Here is a 20,401-nt window from a genome sequence, read left to right as displayed (position 1 = left end):
AGACTACATTAACAGCTCTGAGGCTGGTGAAATCCCAATCCTGAAACTCCCAGTTGATTGAAGAGACCACAGAAACATAAATTTCTGCTATCTACTCACAAAACACCAGTTGTCTGGAGTACCTAATGTGTGGGTAATCTCAAGAGCTAACCATGGTCCTAGGGGTGATTTTTGGCAGTCCGTACCCGGTGTCCAGTTGCCTTTATGGCCATAATGTCTGCTGCAGTCTACAGAATGTCAGTGTCTTGTTTGGCTACCACAATTTGAACTGACAACTAAGTCATTAAGCAAAGCACTTGCTAACTGAAGCCACAAGTGTGTTTGATCTTAATTCTGCTTTTTTTTTTTTTTTTTTTTTTGCTTTACATATCTACGAAGTTCATACGTGTAGGGACTAGTCATAAAGTTACTTTTTAAATCATAGTCATAACTGCAAATGGTCACAAAACAAGGACTATCTGTAGGGATGGTTATCTATAAGATATAAATTCTAAAGGTGGAGAATCTAGCCCTCATGTTGCTCCATCATCCATTTCAGCTGGAACTGCTAGACATGGAAGATTTGCAATGTCTGAAAAATTTTCTATTCCTGCTCTATTCTTAGTGATGATGTAAGCGTCATTGCAATGTTTGTTGGAACCATAGCCAACATTGGCATAAATCTGATATGCGGTGTAGGCTCTCCTGAGATAATTCGGACCTGAGGCTACCACACGTAGTGAGTCACTATTCAACTTTAGAAAAAAGTCATTTTCAATCATGTCAATGTCAGTTAACTTAACTGGGTTGCTTTTTTTTACTGGTATTAACTTTTACTATTTCATGAATACGTGGTTGCTTTCAATTTTGTTTTTTAAAACAATCTGACTCCTTATGTTTCTTTATTAAAATCTGTAGCAAAAGAACATCGGAAAGCACCAGCTTTCATCTCTAAAGCACAAAGCACAAAAGTTTATGAGGGGGATTCAGCTAGACTTGAGTGCCAAGTGTCTGCTATCCCCCCACCACAGATATACTGGAAAAGAAATAATGAAATGGTACAGTTCAATACAGATAGAATCAGGTAAGGACATTTCTGCTGGATTTGCTTTTAGCTGATTAGAAGTAAAGATAAGTTCCCTGTGGCAGAGTCCAGTTAAAGGACTACAAATGTTACTGTCATGTGCCATTCATTGGAGGAAAGCTAATAAGCATCACCTTTTCCACTGCCTCATATTGCCTTCCCATCCAGCACCCTATGGCCAAGATGTAAGTTTCTGATCTTACTTCTCTGCCAAGAGTGATGCAGTCAGTGTTTAGGAAATATAGCTTATTAAAATTAAGAACTTTTACAATGAAAATTAGGACAAAGTTCCTCTTATTTTACTGGGGTTTTTTTTAAGTGTAAGCTGTCCAGTCATTTGGAGTCAGACAGCCTGTAAATTTAATAAAATAAAATGATGTCTGTTAGCTCCTTCCTGTCTATTTCATGTTTATTATGGGGAGTGGCAACAGCAGTAATAATGGAATTTTGCTACTGGATGATTTATCTTGCAAAAAGATATGGGAAAGCATATCTGCCTTGTGCACAGTAGTGAGGACAGAGGAGAGGAATTCGTTCAGAGAGTTGCATCCATAAGATGCAATTTCAGAATACTGGAAATTGTTGAATTTGGGATGAAGAAGATGGATCTGCAGCATGAGGTCTGTTTTATATAATAGGACACTAGAGAGCAGTGCCCTTGGGCTGCGGTCAGTAATAAAAAACATGTATTAGGCACTGAAACATGTTTAACAAAAATTTGATACATATATTAAATATACTCTAATTAAAAGTAACTGTTTTTAGTGAGGTCCAGCTAAGGTAATTTTGTTTTTCCTCCATTTTGTAGCATGTTTCATGATGCTGCTGGCAAGATCTGCTTGCTGATCCACGATGTAAATAAGAAAGATGCTGGTTGGTACACAGTATCTGCAGTCAATGAGGCAGGAGTGGCAACGTGTCATGCCAGATTGGATGTGGCTAGTAAGTGCTTTTTTTCTGCTGATTGAATGTACATTTCCTTATACCTAGGGGAATGCATCAATTCAGCTATATATTCCCTGACTAAATTACATGAATGTTTGCAAATCATCTACTTTGGATTATCTTGTCTGGGTTAGAAGAATAAAAGTGATATTGTACAGTGGTGGCCAACCTATGGCACGCATGCCAGAGGTGGCACTCGGAGCCCTCTATGTGGGCACGCACGCCATGCCCCGGAGATGGCAACCGTCCTCTTCAACCAGCTGCGCCTGCTAACTTGCCGAGGTCCCACATGGCCAGATACATCCCAGCACCCATGCGCTCGCTGGCCTCTGTGTGCAGGGGCCGATGGTGTCAGGCAGCAGCCGCTCCGGCCCCTGCCTTGCTTTGCCCTGCGACAATGGCACCCCCGCCCTGCCTCACCTCACCCCAAAGGACAAGCCTCCTGCCCACCACCCCACCCGCCAAAGACCCCCTGGATTTCCCCCACCCCTGCCCGCCCCCCCAGCATCTCTCCCATCAAGCTGGCCACACTCACCCTCCTGCCATGACTACCCTAGCTACGTACATCCAGTGGGCCACACCCACCCAGCGGGCCACACCCACCCAGCACCCGGCGATATATAAGTGGATTTGGGGTTGCAGTTTGGGCACTCGGTCTCTAAAAGGTTCACCATCACTGATATAGTAGAACCAAATAACACCATGGTATACTATTGTTCTATCTCAGAAGCACAGAAGCACTTCCATGATAAAAGGAATGCCCGGAGGATGCTCCTTTCATGTCCATGTTAACGAGCCCACCAAAGTGGTATCTATTTATGTACTTGCACTTGCACACCAGGTCAGCAGGAACTGGAGCACATTACAGGAGCTCACTGTATCACACAACAGCACTCGGGCTTTGAACATAGGCTTGCAAATTGTCAACCCAACATCCTAACCACGTGAGCCACCGTGCTCTTAACACCACGGTAAAACTTATTCAGACTGTGTATTAACATACGAGCTTAGTGCTGTAACCTCTTGTAGTTCCTTCCCTTTGCAGGGCAGTTTGAATGGTCTCTATTCATTTTCTTTTTCAGCCCACACATACAAGCCACTTCCAAATCCAAAGCCGCTGAAGGTTCGACCAACTTTTAGCAAGTATTTGGCACTTAATGGGAAAGGTGTGAACGTGAAACAGGCTTTTTTTCCTGATGAAGGAGAATACCAACGTATGGCAACACAGTCCGGACTTTTTGAGAGTGAAGAACTTTAATAGCAGAAAGAAAGAAAATACGTTTTGCCCCTGCAAATTAAATGGCAATAGCACTGTTTAGCAAACATGCTTAACATATTTTTATTTATGACTTAACTCCTGCTATTCCTGCTGCTTTGAATTTGATCAATTTTTAAGGTACTAATGTGTGTGCTGTTGCAGAAGGAAATAGCAAATGTTTGTAATTTTTGAGTTTAAAGGCCAAGAAACTGGGCCTAGTTCAATCAAGAAAGTTTGAATGCATCTAGTTTCAGTCACTAAGTTTTTATTTCTACTGCTGCATTAATATACTTCCAATGTAAACATTTCTGCTGATTAATAAATATAAATTTGGATGTTTTTAATGAAAGTTTTATGTTCAGAGAAAATAGTTTTAAATAGAATATTTGCAATTGGTTTCATTTGCATTAGAGATATAATGAACATAGCACAATAGCACTATGGACAATAATCATTCTTTAAAAAGTGAATAGGTTTGGGTTACACTATTTTTTTAAAAAATCCACGTTGTCTTTGAATAATTATAAAATGAAGAAAGTTCCTCTTGTAAAGGTATTCCTTACTTCCAGAATGCAAAATAGAATTTTATCATTATCTCAGAAGCTCTATTACAGTGGTTCTCAATCTTTTTATACCGGCGACCCCGGTCATAAGCAGGCGGCGCGCATGCGCGGCGGCATCCCCTGCGCGGCGGCGCCCTCTGCACGGTGCGCATGCGCCGCGCCACCCCCTGCGCCAGCTGAGGAAAAAAATGGCGGATTGCGTTTGGCAACCCCGGTGAAATGGTCGTTCGACCCCAAATGGGGTCGCAACCCACAGGTTGAGAACCGTTGCTCTATTAAGAATCCTAACAATCTTAACCAGCATTATGGTCAAAATTGTGTCTGTGTTTTAAATTAAGATCAAACTTTTCTAAAGGCAATTTCTTTTACCGTATTGGGGGTTTCATGAATTGGGCTCCCCTAGAGTTTCTTCATGCACAAATGCTTTCATTCTGCTCAGAAGAACCATAAAATAACCCATAAAATAACCAGTGCTGTATCTTAAAAAGGCAGCCCAGCAAACAAGGTCTCTTGGGGAAATTCTTTTAATAAGAATGCTAAAAGTTCTACTTAAATGTTTAATGTGGGGGTCAAGAGGTTCTTACTGTAATTAAAGAGCTTTCAGCTAGAACACTTTTTATCTGTAGTGGATTCGTATGCCAAGTCATAACATTTACAAGAAATGTAAAAAATTCTGTTAATGAAGAGGGACAGCAAGGGCGAAATTGTTTCTTGCATTGTGGTCCTATAGGGAAAAAAACGGCAGTGAAAAGCAGTGAACAAATTAAAAAAACTAGGCTGTGACAGTAATTCCAAAGGAGTAATGTAAGAAACCTAAAAGGACATTTAAGGGGGGAAATTGTTATTGATCATGTTATGTATATCATCTAGTCTGTAGTTTCAGAATAAGGAACAGGAGCCACATTATGAAACAGCAAACCTCTTTTAAAGTTAACAATCCTCAGCTGAAAAATCAGGCAGCTAATATACTGTACATTACAGCCAAGAGTTCATACCCTTACTTGCCACCTCCTGATAAGCAATCCATCTCACCTCAGGTAGCCCTTAGGGGGGAAAAAACTATGTTTTTATCATGAAAAAAAGGCCTCCCCCAACCCCATTTCAGAAGCTCAGCATTTCAAGTGAATGCTGATACCTAGATAATGTCTTCTGGGTTACCCATCAATTGCGGAAACGATCAAATATTTTTAAAGACAAAAGCTATGCTTCAGAAAAATTGAAAGGACGCTATATCTGCAATAAGAAAATTTTGTTCAGCTATAAAAAGCCCGCTGGCTGTATAGTATACAGTTCTGTATTCTTGCGACCCACAGCTGTCGGTATAATCGTGGTTTATTCCGTTAACTTAATTTTTGTGTATTTTGCGCAACGACGTGGAGAAAGCCTTTAAACACAGCCACTAAAGCAAAAGCTAAACCGATCTAGCTGGGCCGAGTTTCAGAAGAAAGACGACTCGAACCGAACCCGCACATGCTAAATAAATCCAAGATGTTTTGCAGTATCTATTTTTGCAGAACTCCCAAGCTTCTTGGCCCGCTAAAAGTTGGCTTCTTGGTGAAAGACGCGATCCCGCGTTGCGCGCAAGGGAAGGCGAGGGCGGCTTTCGCGCAGAGGCATCCGCGACCCCGCCCTTCGCCCCGATCGAGTGGCGTTGTGTTCGTTATTGTGAGGCGGAAGACGGAGAGGAGCGGCGGCGGAGAGGAGGGGCGGCGCAACCCTCCTTGCGAGCCCCGCCATGGCTACGAGCCAGGCAGGGTCCACGCAGGAGCAACGAAGCACCTTCGGTGGGTCGGCTTCCCTGTAGGGGAGAGCGCCTGTGCGGGAGTCGGCCCGGCCGATCCTGGCGCCGCCCGTGCTTGGGTGGCGGTTCTGCCTCGGGCTTTCCCCGCGGGTTTCACCTTTGCCTCGGGCACGTGGAGGAGAAAATCGTAGAAGGGGGATTGCCGTAGTTATATTCGTCAATACAGATGTTCATCTCAGGAGCCAAATGGGGGTCTTTAGAGGGAGTCTATTGAAGTGAACCCTTGGATGCCTGAATATCTATGCCAAAGACTATAATGGGTCTTTTAACTGTGTTATTTTACTGTATCCGAGAAAGGAAGGTTGTGGGCATGTAGTTGTTGCTGCTGAACAACAGATGGAATAGTTTAAAAACTTGAGGCGTTTACACAAGTTTTTCAGGGAAGACCTTGGTGTTTTGGGATTTCCTGATCCTGAGGATTTTAAAACGAAAATGCCGTTTCCCACTATAAGTTGGACATAAGCAAAACAGAAAAGTGCAATACCTCTGCATGCATCCAGGCCATATCTATAGAGCTTACCATCCACAGTTGTACAACACAGTCAACACCAAATCACATTTCAGCTTACTAAATTGTGTGAACCCACTTGTGGGACTAGTTTATGGTTCAGTGTGACATGGGACTCCAGAATATCTGCATGTTGTGCAGCAAACATGGCTTTGTTCTGCATAAAACCTGGTTCTAAATTGCTGGACAACCATGTAAGCCATACATTAAACTTTGCTTCATTGTGCTATGTTGAATACAGTTGGCTGGATTCACACACTAATTATACTATAAATCAAAAGTTGGTAACCTGAAGCTAAACCTCTTTTATACTCTGAACTCTCCCTTCTGCACCTCTGACAACTGCTGTTAAAAATTGCTGGTATATTTTCCTGCTATTTGGTAATAGGATGCACTCAAAAACTTTAATTAAGCCATAAAATAAACACAACATAGTTTAGAATAAAAAAAAAACCCAAAACACTGATTCTATTCCCAAATGAAGAATAAACAGAAAGTTGTCCTCACATTTTCTTCATTCCTCTCTCTAAAGTCAAAAGAATGTTAAACACAATCTCCCCAGCCACCCAAAAATGCCACAAAACAATGGATTACAAATCAGTAGCTTGGATTCACAGTCTATAGCCAAAGTAAACAAGCCACATAAACCACAACATCAGGAAAGTAGCCCTTCCCTCTAGGTGAACTGGGCAACTTCTTTGGATACAAAGTTGAATGTTGATTTTGAAGCAAAAGAATGTACAACAATAGGTTGAGAATCTGGAATAAGAGGACCACCATGGCTGGAGTGGGCAGAGAGGAGAGGTATCAAAGGACGCATGCTCATCACTGCACAAATCTGCAACTTGTGTACATGATATGATGTGTGCATTATTGTACTTTGCTGCCCAGGCAGTTGCATTTCATTTGCTAAGGATAGTGGGATTACAGCCCACTGCCCGTGTTGCCTAGAGAGGTAATGGAAATTGGAGTTTGGCAGTTTGGGGATTATGCTAATTTTCTCCTTCTCAGAGTGGCTGCTTTTATGCTTTGTGAAAATATAACAATATCCAGCCAACATTTATTTTCAACAATATTTGGGCTTCCAAAACAGAGCAGTGTTAAATATTTAAGCTCCAATGATTATACTTTCTTTATTATTCTTTTTAAATACCAACATTAATGATTGTCAATAGTGAATTTCATAAAATATAAGGTGCCTACAATGCAATCAAACTGATAATACATTCGGAGACACAGCTATTTCTGAATTTTAATTTTATTTTTGTAATTCGGGGACTTCTTTTACTTGGTTGGGTCTAAGTAGTTCTCAGCATTCTGAGCTGTTCTTTTTTTCTTTCTTTCTGAAAATTACACATTAACAGGCAATGTGAAACCTCGATTGACTCATAGCAGAGAGCTAGAAATGAAAACTACTCTCCAAGAACTATTGATCTACATTATTTTTCTAACTGATTTATGTATATGTAAGTCCAGAAAGGGGAATGGAATTTTTTCCTATAAAAATTGTGTATTGAAAAGTACAGAATTAATTATGTATTTCTCAAGCTGTTATAAAAAAATATTATACTTATATATACAGATAGTCCTCAATTTATGTCCACAATTGAGGCCAGAATTTCTGTTACTGAGACATTTGTTAAGTGAGTTTTGCCCCACTTAACAACCTTTCTTGCCACAGTTGTTAAGTGAATCACTGCAACTGTTAAGTTAGTAACATAGTTGTTAATGAATCTGGGTTCTCCGCTGACTTTGCTGGCCAAAAGATAGCAAAAGGTGATCACATTATCCTGGGACACTGCAACCATCATAAATATGAGTCAGTTGCCAAACACCTGAATTTTGATATGCTGCCACAATCATAAGTGTGGAAAACAGTCATAAATCACTTTTTTCAGTGCCTTTGTAACTTTGAATGGTCACCAAACAAATTGTAATTCGAGGACTACCTTTATATGCTTGCTGCCTTGAGTTTATAAGTGTATATGTGTATAAGTAATCCTTGATTTATGGCCAGTTGTTTAACCATCATTTGAACATAACAATTAGAAAGGATGCTTTACAGTCTGTAAAGCACTTCAGCTATCATAAAATGTCATGACAATCCCCCTGTGCTCACGTGATCATAATTTGATCATAATTTGGGTACTGCTCGCACTTAACAACTGGTTGTCAAGGGCCCTGCAATCACCTGACCACCATTTGCAGTCTCCTCTGCTGGCTTCCCCAGAAGGTCAAAATGGAAGCTGGCAAGGAAAGTTGCAAACCGCTGCCACCTGTCGGGGGATTTACCCCTCCCCTCTATGTCCAAAGATCCAAATTCCATTCCTGTATCCCAGGGCAAAAATTCTCTTCCACACATGGAAGGAAACAGCCTGCCCTCCTTCAGTAGGTATCTCTTTTGCTCTTTCCACTTAATGACCCGTGTGGTTACTTAATGGCCTCAACTGGGAGTGCCAGGATTGTGGCCATTGAGTGGAGTGGCCATGTAAGCATCTTGCTTAATGATTGCTTGTTCAACGACTAAGATTCCAGTCCCAATTGTGGTTGTAAATTGAAGACTACTTCTACCTAATACTTCTGCCTCCTGCATTTCCCCACCACCACAACACTTTGAAATGGGTTGGGCTGAGCCAAAGTCACCCAGCCAATTTTCATATGAAATATGAAATGAATATGAATGCATAATAATATGAATCTAATCAGCCATAAGCCTCTCGTATTTTTCTTGATTTATTTATCAATCAAAATACTATTGTGAGGAGGAGTAAAGCTGGACTCCTTCACTAGGATTCTGATTTTTGTTAAGGTCTGAATGTAGCTGTGGATATGCACATGTGACAGTTTAAAAAGGCAGTTTAAAATGTGATTAGATGATGCACTTACAAATGATCCTTGAGAAAACTGGATTTGTATCTGTATAGTATTGAACAAAAAAATTTAGGAGAGTATAATTGTTAATCCATTTCCCTATTTTATAGCTAGCTAGATAGGAGGGCAGGGGAAAGAGAGAGAGACAGAGAGACAAAGAGAGAGAGAGAATATGAGTGTATGTTCACCCAAAGGTGCTTTTTCAAAAGGCAACTGGACTTTGTTTTTCCTTGAAGTTGTTTCATTTCTCGTCTGAAAGCTTCTTGGATGAGAAGCAAAACGTCTTCAAAGAATAACAAGGAAGTCCAGTTGCCTTTTGAAAAAGCACCTTTGGGACAACCATGACTTGGATGGCTGAGAATCTCCATAAACAGTGTATGTTCATGTAAATCAGTCAAATGTAGAGATTTTTAAGGCCGGAAGGGAAAGCATATCTTGTACAGTAAATTGTTTCTACATACTAATGAAAGTTCTTTGAGAGTCCCGAGAACAATTAAAATGGTCATGGATAGAGAGCATGATTGCCTCCCCCCCCCCCTGATATTGCTGTGGCTCATTAGTTCAGAAATCACTTTTCTTTGGGATTCCAGTGAATAAATAGGGCAAGTGTGTTAGGGAATCTGAACCACCCTGCTGTTTCATTTCCTCAGTTCAGATTTCTGCATATTTTTCTCTGCAGTGACATTTGGGATGGTGAGCACAGACATGTATTACCTAAACAGAGTAATGGCCAACCTGTTCTTGGAAACACCTTTCTCAGAAAAAGATAAGACAATTTTCAAAACTATGGGCAGCATCACTGACTTTTGGCAGGTAAAGTTTCCTTTCCATCTTTGCTCTTTTAGAAACATTGGCTTCCTAGACCAGCGGTTCTCAACCTATGGGTCGCGACCCCATTTGGGGTCGATCGACCATTTTTCGGGGGTCGCCAAAGAAGGCGATCCGCCATTTTCTCCCCTCATGGGGCAGCGTCGCGCATGCGTGCCGTGCATTGGGGTGGCGCCGCACATGCGTGCCGCGCATGGGGGCGGCCCCTGCGCATGCGTGGCGGCGCCCCCATGCGCGCGGCGCCGCGCATGTGCAGAACGTTTGTGTGACGGGGGTCGCCGTCACACAAACGTTGAGAACCGCAGTCCTAGACGGTTATATCATAGCTGTGTTTGATTTGGTCATTGTTATGACTGGCTCCAGTTCATTGGGGATTTTAGAAGTATTCTGCCTTTGCTCAAAATCCTCCCATTTGATGCATTAGGGCCTTGCCTTCTCTAACCAATTCTAGTCCCAACAGAGGGACAGGAGCAACCAAGTAAATCCAGAAATGTCCAAAACCAATCATGAATAATTTGGTTATCTGCAAGACTGAGGCTTGCTAAGCTTTGTTATATCAATCCAAAGCCAATAAGCCATCCTATGGCTTAGGGCAGTGTGCAAATCCAACCAGACTTGAGCTGGTTTTTGGATTGTTCAGCATACTGCAGTTAAATTCTGGCTTAGTTTAGGAGTAGGCAACCAACAGTCTGCATCAATCTTCAGACCTCAGTGCTCCAGCTCCCAGAATCCTCACCTGGTGTGGTGTTGTATTTTGGTGGCAATCTTACTAAATTCAGAAGTCTAGTCTCTTGTTTTTCAGCTGCTCCGCGCACATCGGATTGCCTTGCACTGAGTCTCTAGCCAATATTGACAACATTGACTGGCAGTGGCTGTTGAGGATTGTAGGCAGGAAGTCTTCCCCTTCAGACTAGAGATTTAAAAGATACATGACTGGATATTCAATATGCAAAGGATGCTCTGTAGTGGGACGAAGGGCTATGGGAACAATCCTTCATACAAGAAAGCAGGGGGGGGGAATCATGTTCACAGAACACTGATTATGAACAAAAAAATTTAAAGCATACATTATGTATAGGTTTAGTTGAAATAAACCTGAGGTGCTTGCTTCGGAACAGAGGTGTATAGATCTTGTCTGGAAATAAAATTCAAAATACTGTTCAAACTAATACTAAGAGATTCTGTATGTCTAAATGTCATCAAGTGATGTGACAATTGATTTTGTTACATTTTCCTCGGCAAGATGGATGTAAAGCCAAAGAAGATAAATACACCTTTCCCAAGGCTTGGATTTCCCATTCTATCCATGAGCATTCAGATATGTTAAACTCTTTGTAAATGGTTTTCAAAGGATGGGTTTGTTCTGTGAAAAAGCAAACAAATAACTTCTTTCATTTAATATAGTTTTTAGAAGGCCCACTTCTGAATGGGCTTTATTGGAACACCTGGTATACTGAAAATTCCACAAGTAGCTTCAGAAACAGTAGCCATATTTACTATGAGAACTTACTCCTCGGAGTAGCTCAGATCCGGCAATTGAAAGTCCGTAACAACACTTGCTCCGTCTATCCTTCTTTTCGTGCATTTATGAAAGAATGCTATGGGCAGTATCGCTACGTACATGAAGACAGAGAAAGTTTTGGTTTTAAAAATGATTCCGCGTAAGTATAAATTACATCTCAGGTTTGTTTGGTTTTTCCCCCCCCTGATTCCTTCATTTTACATGTAGCTTAACAAACTCTGATTGTGGGATTTGACTTCCTCTCAGGCAAATCCCATTATTTCATTATTTAAATTGTTCAAACTCTGAAGCAATGCATGCTTGTGAGCTGATTTAATAACTTTATGCTAAGCTTGAGTCCAAACTTTCTGTTGCTAAGCAAGACAGTTATTAAGTGAGCTTTCCCCCATTTTACGACTTTTCTTACCACAATTGTTAAGCGAATCGCTGCAGTTAATAAGTTAGTAACATGGTTGTTAAGTGAATTTGGTTTCCCCATTGACTTTGTTTGCCAGAAGGGCACAAAAGCTGATCAAATGACCCCAGGATACTGCAGTTGTCATAAATATGAATTTTGATCATGTGACCATGGAGATGCTACAGCGGGCGTAAGCTTGAAAAATGGTCATAAGTCACTTTTTTCAGTGCTATTGTAACTTTAATGGTCACTAAATGAATTTTTGTAAGTTGAGGACTACCTGTACTTCGGTCCTGATTGTGTCTTGCTTCTATCTGCATTTGTATGGGGAAAAAGACTTCCATTTGCATCAATGGCAGTTTTTTTGTCTACTGCACCTGCGGGTACCAACTGTTGCTTTACTATTTACTGTTGGAATGCTTTTATCACTTTTAACTGTAGAAGACTAGATTAATACCCTTCTGTCCACCAGGTGGCAGTACTACAGTTCTCCTACTCTAGCTCCCTGGCATTGGGGCCTTATTGGTCTGTATAGTACTGGAGGATTTATGTTCATCCTGAGCAAATCAAAGGAACAAAGCTTAAAGATGGTAACCTTCCTCAAGGAAAACAGCTGGATCACCCGAGGAACAAGGGCTGTCTTCATTGATTTTTCAATGTACAATGCTAATGTTAATCTCTTCTGCATAGTCAGGTGAGCTCTTTTAATCACTCTGCTTTATGTGTCCTACTTTTGAGAGAAATTTACTGAAATACCTGCGTTGTTGGGGATGACTTGATTGAGTGCCAGATGAAAGTCCTCATTAAAACAACAGTTGAGACTTTCAAGCAGTTACAGTTTTGACTGGAGATACGATTATAGCCAGATGTTTCCTTCACCCATTTCTTGTAGACATTATCCTTCATTCAGGGGTCTTCAGGTCTACAGCTTCTCCAACTCTTAATTCCCATTTCCATATTGAGCTTCTACTTGTTTCTAGAACATATTCTTCAAAATTGCATTCCTCACCTCATTCTTCTGCCTCTGCCTGCTTGTTGCACTCTGTCAATTCAAAACTCAACTTCTTCATTCTGGACTTCTGGCATCATCCCTGCCTTGACTATTCCTCAGCGCTCCATGCATTCTGTTGAGCTGCAGGAATTCCATGAAGATCTTCCTGTCAACTTATGCTGGTTTTTTTGTTCTTTTTTTAGTTGGGTATATATAGACCAAATCATCATCCTTATCATCAAAATTCATATTTACAGAAATTTGTATAATTAAAAATCAACAAATGGCTATAATAATTAGCCGCGCAAAGTTGAAATAACAGCAACACCTATATTCTTGGTGTGGGGTTTGTCATAGTTCCATTTAGCTTACATCTTAGGAGACCCGCAGTCTCCCAGATACACAGAGGGCATCATTGTTTTATTTTCACAGGCTGACTATGGAGTTTCCTGCAACAGGTGGCGTAATCCCTTCTTGGCAGTTCCACTCTGTAAAACTTCTCAGATACGTCACATATTATGATTATTTTCTAGCCTCCTGTGAAGTTATCTTCTGCCTTTTCATCTTCACATTCCTTATTCAAGAATTTATAAAAATGAGGAAACTGAAAGGAGATTATTTTAGAAATGCTTGGAATTGGCTGGATATGTTGTTGCTCTTGGTAAGTTTCAGCATTTCCGTGTCACTGATTTAGAAAATGGGTTTTTTATCAGATGCCAAGGTGGATAAGAGGAGAGTAGAAAACTGTTTCTTTCTGTCCTGCCTTGACTGTCCTATTTGAGGGCATAACTACATTGATCCAATGAAAGATAAAGCCTGACGTCATAAATCAGAGGAGGTTTTGCCATAATGTACTCCTCTGTTTTGGAACACCGAAGAACAAAGAGAACAATGCAAAGAATTGCACCTTGGATCTCTGGGAGATAAAGTCCCAAAAGCAATGCGTGGAAAGGCATTAAAGGAAGAGGGATCCTGACCAGTCATAAGTTATAGCCCATATTTGGGCCTACATTGTGGTGATAAAGGTAGCAAAACCCTATTATTTGCCCTCACTTTGTCTGCTGATAGCTATCAGTACTAAGTGGCCCTTTTCAGGGTGATTCATTGTGTGTGGGCTGGATCTTGACTATCTAAGAAAAAGTCACACTGTTTGACAGATGAAGTCACTCAGATCCATCAAAGACAGGCCCAAGAGGTTATCTGAACTGAGTTCAGTTCTGTGATTCCAGAGGAAGTAGACAAAATCCTCCAATCTGTCAGTTCAACCACTTGTTTGTTCGATCATGGCCCCTCCTGGGCTGTTATGACAGCCAAAAGGTTGTCTCTTGGAGGCTCTTGGAGAAACAAGTTATTTGAACCTGTTGGCAGTCTTCAGACCAAAGTATATTATGGGACAGTGCTGGTCGTGCTGATTGATGACCTTTGATGGAGTGGTGCTGCTGGTGGTGCATCCATTCTGGTGCACAGCAGTTTCCAAGGTCATGGCATCCTTCTGGACTAATTGAAGAGAGTGGGAGGCAGTGTGTTGCAGTGCTTCACCTCCTTACCCAGTGGTTGATTCAATGCAGTGCTGACAGAAGGAGAGATAGATCACATTCACTGCCCCTCGTCTATTCTTCTCCTGTTTAACATTTATATGAAACCACTGGATGAGGTCATCCATCATTTCTTGGTTTGGTATTACCAGTATAGTGATGATATCTATCTTTACATTCCTATCCTGTGCTGTGCAAATGAAGCTATCGAGGTACAGGCCCAATGTGGAGGCTGTTTGTGGTTAGATGGGGAGGAAGAGACTATGGCTCAGTCCTGACAAGACAGAATGGCTGTGGCCATTAGGCTCTGCTGGGCCAGTGACATTGTGTGGCCCAAATTCATACACCATTCATGGAGAGAGATTGTTACCAAGTGTCCTGCCTGGATGGCAGATTCAAGTCTAGCAAGGCATTATGTGGTGTATCCTGGTACTTGCCATTTAACATAATGCTCAGCCTGGAATTGGGTCTAGAAGCTTACTATTAACCAGTAGAGCAATTCTAAAATTGATATTCTGCCCAGAACAGCAATTTAGACACTGTAGCTCATACTGTATCAGCTGCAATTTCTATATTGTCTCCATGGCAGCCCCATATAAAAACCATTACAGTAGACCAGTCAAATGCTGACCAGGGATGAGTTAGTTATCAGGACATCCTGATTCAGATAAGGTTAGAAGCTGGAGCACCAAGGAGCTCATGTTCAATCCTGAGCTACATATATTCCCTTCTACTGGTACAATAGACCTTCTCTCTGGCAGTTCCCATGTTTTAGAATGTTGCCCCCCCCCCATGGAGATACATGTGGCTCTTACCTTCTTTGTATTTTGAAAACAACTAAACTCACTACTATTATGTGTTTCAGGGTGCTTATGGTGCTGATTATGGGTGGCCATCACAGGAATTATTAATTGTGCTGATTGTAATTGATGGATTGTTTTGCTTTCTTTGCCTTTGTTGCATTTATATTATGTTTTAATGTAGAGTATAGTTGTCGGCTGTCTCCACAGTAATTTTGCATAAGACAGCTTATATAAAATGTCAAATAAATTTCATTACTAGTTTAAAAAGGCTTCCCTTTAGGAAAAAAAATCACTAAATGCTAAAATACTGAGTAGCAGAGCATGATGTTTCATAAAGTCATAGAAGTCTTACAAGTATTTTACCTGCACTCTGTAATTTTAATAAATATGTGATTTGCAGACATAAATTGATTTTCTCGATTGTAGCCTTACAACCCTCTGCTTTTTCTCTCCTTCAGTTGTCGTTGTTTGCTATTGCTTTCAATGTTTATCGAACGGTTGAAGTATCCAGGCTTATGGAAAATCTGCTCTCCAATTCAGATTCTTATCCAGACTTTTATTTCCTTGGATTTTGGCAGACCCGTTACAATAACATGATTTCAGTGAATGTCTTCTTTGCATGGATAAAGGTACTGCTATTAACCTAATTTGGTGTCCTAATATTGGTTTTTTTTTAAAAAAAAAAGTTAATCACAACAAACTAGAAAGAGAGAACAAAACATTCTAACCCCATTGTAAAGTTTAAGGAATATTTGCATTTTTTTTCTCACTTATGCTAATTTGATCAGGCTTCTATCCTGGAATGTGGCTGCTGTTTTTGCTTTATCGACATGTTGACAGAGAATAAGAAATCACGATAAAGCCAGTGGCATAATAAACTGAGTGAAAAAGAAACACCTGCCTGCCTGTACTCTGTAGCTTTTGCCTATGTTACCTGCCAACCCGCCCATCCCCCATAGCATCACCTTTGTCACCTGTCTACTGGCTGACCTGCTACTCTGAGGCGCAGCTTCAGCACCTCTTCTTGTGTCAGAATCATGTACAGTCCTTGCCTAATAACCACAACCAGGGCTGTCACTAAGTAGCATGGCCACATGATGTTTCACTTAATGACCATTTAGCTTAGCAATGGAAATTCTGGTCCCAGTTGCTATTGTAATTTGAGGACTACCTGCAAATCATGCCAAGGAAGCTCTTTTAGATACACTAGGGCCTACTTAATGATGATTCTAAAGGTTATGACCAGCCGTTTCAATCAGAGCTGGAATGGGACTAGAAGCTGGCAAATCAGTCTAGAATATTCACAGGAATAACCTCTGAAATCCTTATATAAATCCTTTAGTGGATCATTTTGTTCCTCTAGTTCTTTAATCTCAAACTAACTGGTGTGCTTTTGCAGTTTAATATTGATTTCCTGAGGGATATGTTTTAAAGCTCTTTAAGATTTAAGACTATGTGGTAGAAGTTGGTCTTAGCAACATTGTAATGTTCTCTATTTTTTCTTTGTCTTCCAGATATTTAAATACATAAGTTTTAACAAGACAATGACTCAGCTGTCTTCTACTCTGTCGCGCTGTGCTAAAGACATCATAGGATTTGCCATCATGTTTTTTATCATCTTTTTTGCGTATGCACAGCTGGGCTACCTGGTCTTTGGGTCGCAAGTGGATGAGTTTTCCACTTTTCAGAATTGCATGTATGGAACATTCTAAGTTATCTAATACTGTTGTTTCACTGGATCATTAGCTAGAGCAGAATTTTCTTTAGAGGAGGAGCAGGGAACTAGAGGCACTTGATACAGCTGGTCCTCAACTTACAACCACAATTGGCATGGGAAATCTGGTCTTTGAGCGAAACACTCCTTAAGTGGGACATTATGTGACTGCTTTGCTCAACAGCTGTAATTCCAGCATTCCTGGTACATACAATATCCTTGCTGCAGTCAGTATATATATAAAACCAAAGTTCCATAATTTCAAATCCAAGCGGGCACACAGCTCAGTTCTTTGCAGGCAACTCTTTCAGAGTGGAAGAGCTGCTTACTGAAAAGATTTCAGCCCCCAGTGATGAGAAGAGAGCCAGCCCTCCCTGCCCCCAAGATAAGAGGGAGTCTTCTGGGCAGGCAACAACACCTACAGGGCCTTCCCTGCTGGCTTCCCCACTGAGTTTCCAGGTATGCGGACAGAGAAGATTGCATGGAGATCACATGATTGTGGAGCACTTGACAAATGATTGTAAATGCAAACAGATTGCTAAGCACCCAGATCATGGTCTATAGGCTATAAAGCAGTGATGGCGAACCTTTTAGAGACCGAGTGCCCAAAAACTGGCCCTGCCTTCACCCCCTGCCCCGCCCCCACCCCGCCTGCCCACAGGGCCACTCACCACCTCCAGGGCCCGCCGCAGATCGCACAGGCAGCCCAGCAGCGCCATGGCGACCATCAACTGCGCAATCGGGCGTGAGGGCAGAGTCTTGTCTTTGCTGCTTGGCTGCCATGTCCTTGGCTGTGCTGCTCCACATGGGCCACACTCGGGGGCGACTCTCCAAGGGGGCTTCTGGTGAGGGGGGGTCACGAGGGGAGGCAAGGCTGGGGCAACAGCATGTGTGCCCACAGAGAGGGCTCCGAGTGCCGCCTCTGGCACCCGTGCCATAGGTTCACCACCTCTGCTATAAAGCATCCCTTCCAAAGTTGTTAATTTGAAATGTCGTGAAGTGAACAGTTAGACCGAGACTTCCTATAGTGGCCTCTTGTGGAGTTCTGGGATTACCTGACGCTTCTGAACTCCACGAACCCTTCTCAAAATGTGTGAATTAGAATAGCAAAATAGTATTGGAAATATTCCATCAGAGCACATCTGGGCATTTGACAGTCAACGGGCTACATACGGACCCTTTGAGTGTCTCTATCTAGCCTGCGGCGGTGGGGGGGAAAGGGTGGAGGTGGAGCAGCAGTGGCGGCCCTCCACTGCAGTCCCAACACTTTCTCATGTGTGGCCCCTTGGGAAAATTAATTGCCCATCCCTGCATCAGAGTGATACTCTACTCCTTGCCAGTTTTTTTTAAGGCTGGTAGGCTAGGAGACAAAAATCTGCTGTTCTATGACTTGTGTCCCTAAAATCTAAAGTACTCCTTTATATTAGTCAAATTATTCCAATTGTTAAGGACCCTCTTTGCCAGATCATTGTCTAGGATAATCACTGCAAAGCCTCAGTGAACATGGTAACAAAGCATGTGACTACCACAGAAATTTTTCCCTTGTGCCAAGAATACCTTTGGAGCCAAAATGAGATGCAAGACTATTAGCATTCTGGAGGTTAATATTTTGCTTTACAGCAAACCACCTTGCTTCTTAATGTTGTTTGAATTATATTATTTCAAGAACATTAAGTAGGGAGGGCAGAAGGTCTGGCAAATAGCATAGGAAATGTTCATGAGTACATGAGTACCCATTTGGTAAGGGAGAGCTAGACACGCATACACACGCAAGTATCCATTATATTTTTCTCCTCACATCATTTCACCCTTTTCATATTCAATTAAAGGTTTCTTTGAAAGTAAATCATTTTCCAGTTTGGAAAACTTTCAGAAACAAATTGAGTAGGTAGTACTTGGTATAGTTCTGCAAGCAGGACATAACCAGTATCATGATTTTTTTGTTTTGTTTTCAAAGCATCTTCCTCCTACCATTGGACAGTTTTAGGAGATTTGTTGGCATATATCTAAAATAAACATTATTTGGTCCTATTTCACCAGATAGGCTTGGAAGCTAATGATAGTAACTCACTTGTAATCAGTGGTTCTTCATATTAGTAACTTTAGTATCAATTATCTATTGCAGAATAATTTACACAAGTTTAACTCCAAAATAAGTTCTGTGTTCAGTGGTACCAAATAACTGTATAGGATTACAATCTCAGTAAGAATCTTAGAATCTCATACTCAGTATATTTTTTGCTTCCTCCTAAGTTTTACCCAGTTTCGTATTGTACTCGGAGATTTTAATTTTGCCGACATAGAACATGCAAATCGAATTCTTGGGCCAATTTACTTCATCACCTTCGTATTCTTCGTATTCTTTGTATTGCTGGTAAGTGCAAACTTGGATAACTGAATCAGTTTGCAAAGTTGGGATTACTTTTCCAGGGCTGCACAAATCCTGACAGCAATTGGCTAGAAAATACATATTGTCTAGCTCGGGTAGGCAACCCAAAACACTCAAAGAGCCACTTGGACCCGTTTCCCACCGAAAACAAAACACCGGGAGCTGCAAAACCCTTTTGATACCTAAAATGAAGATAACACTGCATATATCCTTTTTTACCTTTATTATAGAGGTGTGTGTGCGTGTACACAACACAGGTAAAAAAGGATATATGCAGTGTTATCTTCATTTTAGATGTCAAAAGGGTCTCTCTCTCTGTGTGTGTCTCTCTCTCTATTTGCCCTTGGTCTGCCAGTCCTCTTCCCCCACTCTCTTTCTTTCTCTCTCTCTCTTTCCTCTCTCCCTCCCTCCCTCTCTCTCTCTCTCTTTCTCTCCCCCCCTCTCTCCCTCTCTCCTATCTGCTGCTCACCTGGCAAGCTGGCTTCAAGTTGTTCTCCAACAAGCTCAGGGGTAGGCAACCTCTGCTGTTTTATGACTCATGGACTTCAACTCCCAGAATTCCTGAGTTAGCATAGCTGGGCTAGCTAGCTCTCTCCTGCCCTTCCTGCTTCCTGCAGAGACGCAGCAAAGGGAGGAGCTCTGCCCAATAAGCTTTTCAGCTCCTAGGAGAACACTGTGAGTGCATTCTCTTTTACTTACACACACACACAAAAAAAAAAAAAAACACAGAGAGAAGCAGGAAAGCGCAATTACCTCTCTCTGTCTCTGTCTCTCTCTGCAAATGGCAGAGGAGGCTGGGAGCCACAGGGGAAGGCTCAAAGAGCCGCATGCAGCTCCAGAGCCGCAGGTTGCGGCTGGGGGTCTAGCTGGTGTTGGTAAAGAAATTGCAATTTGCAAAGAGGCCCATAATTAATGTCTCTTTTTAAGTGGGCTCTAAGATACATACCGATAACCCTAGCCTCTAATATAACCTAGTTCATATTAGTAAAGTTGGAAGGGACCTTGGAGGTCATCTAGTCCAACCCCCTACTCGGGCAGGAAACCATCATTTTGGACAAGTGGCTGTCCAGTCTCTTCTTAAAAACTTCCAGTGTTGGAGCATTTACTGCTTCTGGAGGCAAGCTGTTCCACTGATTAATTGTTCTCACTGTCAGGAAGTTTCTCCTTAGTTCTAGGTTGCTTCTCTCCTTGATTAGTTTCCACCCGTTGCTTC

At 41.6% G+C, this 20,401-nt stretch overlaps 2 protein-coding genes across 15 annotated transcripts in view; both read left to right on the top strand.

Annotated features, from left to right (window-relative positions):
* The window catches only part of MYOT (myotilin), a 55,716-nt gene extending 52,101 nt beyond the window's left edge, over positions 1 to 3,615 (top strand). For all 11 annotated transcript variants that reach the window (XM_039349253.1, XM_039349255.1, XM_039349254.1 and 8 more), the window contains 3 exons: positions 898 to 1,063; positions 1,872 to 2,005; positions 3,091 to 3,615. In XM_039349253.1, the coding sequence (XP_039205187.1) occupies positions 898 to 1,063; positions 1,872 to 2,005; positions 3,091 to 3,266 (476 nt within the window). In that variant the 3' untranslated portion in view covers positions 3,267 to 3,615. The remainder of the gene's footprint in view (positions 1 to 897; positions 1,064 to 1,871; positions 2,006 to 3,090) is intronic.
* A 373-nt stretch (positions 3,616 to 3,988) lies between these two features.
* PKD2L2 (polycystin 2 like 2, transient receptor potential cation channel) overlaps positions 3,989 to 20,401 on the top strand; it is a 33,700-nt gene continuing 17,287 nt past the window's right edge. The window contains exons 1-9 of one of the 4 annotated variants that reach the window (XM_039349248.1): positions 3,989 to 5,613; positions 7,503 to 7,604; positions 9,689 to 9,822; positions 11,242 to 11,498; positions 12,229 to 12,450; positions 13,180 to 13,408; positions 15,544 to 15,714; positions 16,600 to 16,781; positions 19,053 to 19,173. In XM_039349248.1, coding sequence (XP_039205182.1) covers positions 5,565 to 5,613; positions 7,503 to 7,604; positions 9,689 to 9,822; positions 11,242 to 11,498; positions 12,229 to 12,450; positions 13,180 to 13,408; positions 15,544 to 15,714; positions 16,600 to 16,781; positions 19,053 to 19,173 — 1,467 coding nt within the window. In that variant the 5' untranslated portion in view covers positions 3,989 to 5,564. Of the gene's footprint in view, positions 5,614 to 7,037; positions 7,094 to 7,502; positions 7,605 to 9,688; positions 9,823 to 11,241; positions 11,499 to 12,228; positions 12,451 to 13,179; positions 13,409 to 15,543; positions 15,715 to 16,599; positions 16,782 to 19,052; positions 19,174 to 20,401 lie in introns of those variants that run through there. The other 3 variants (XM_039349251.1, XM_039349250.1, XM_039349252.1) reach the window with 3 other exon arrangements.

The sequence above is a fragment of the Crotalus tigris genome, unplaced genomic scaffold (assembly GCF_016545835.1).
Source record: "Crotalus tigris isolate CLP2741 ecotype Arizona unplaced genomic scaffold, ASM1654583v1 scf7180000018239.1010054, whole genome shotgun sequence".
Lineage (NCBI taxonomy): Eukaryota > Metazoa > Chordata > Lepidosauria > Squamata > Viperidae > Crotalus > Crotalus tigris.
Note: the sequence above shows the minus strand (reverse complement) of the source record. Positions and strands in the feature narration are given on the sequence as shown.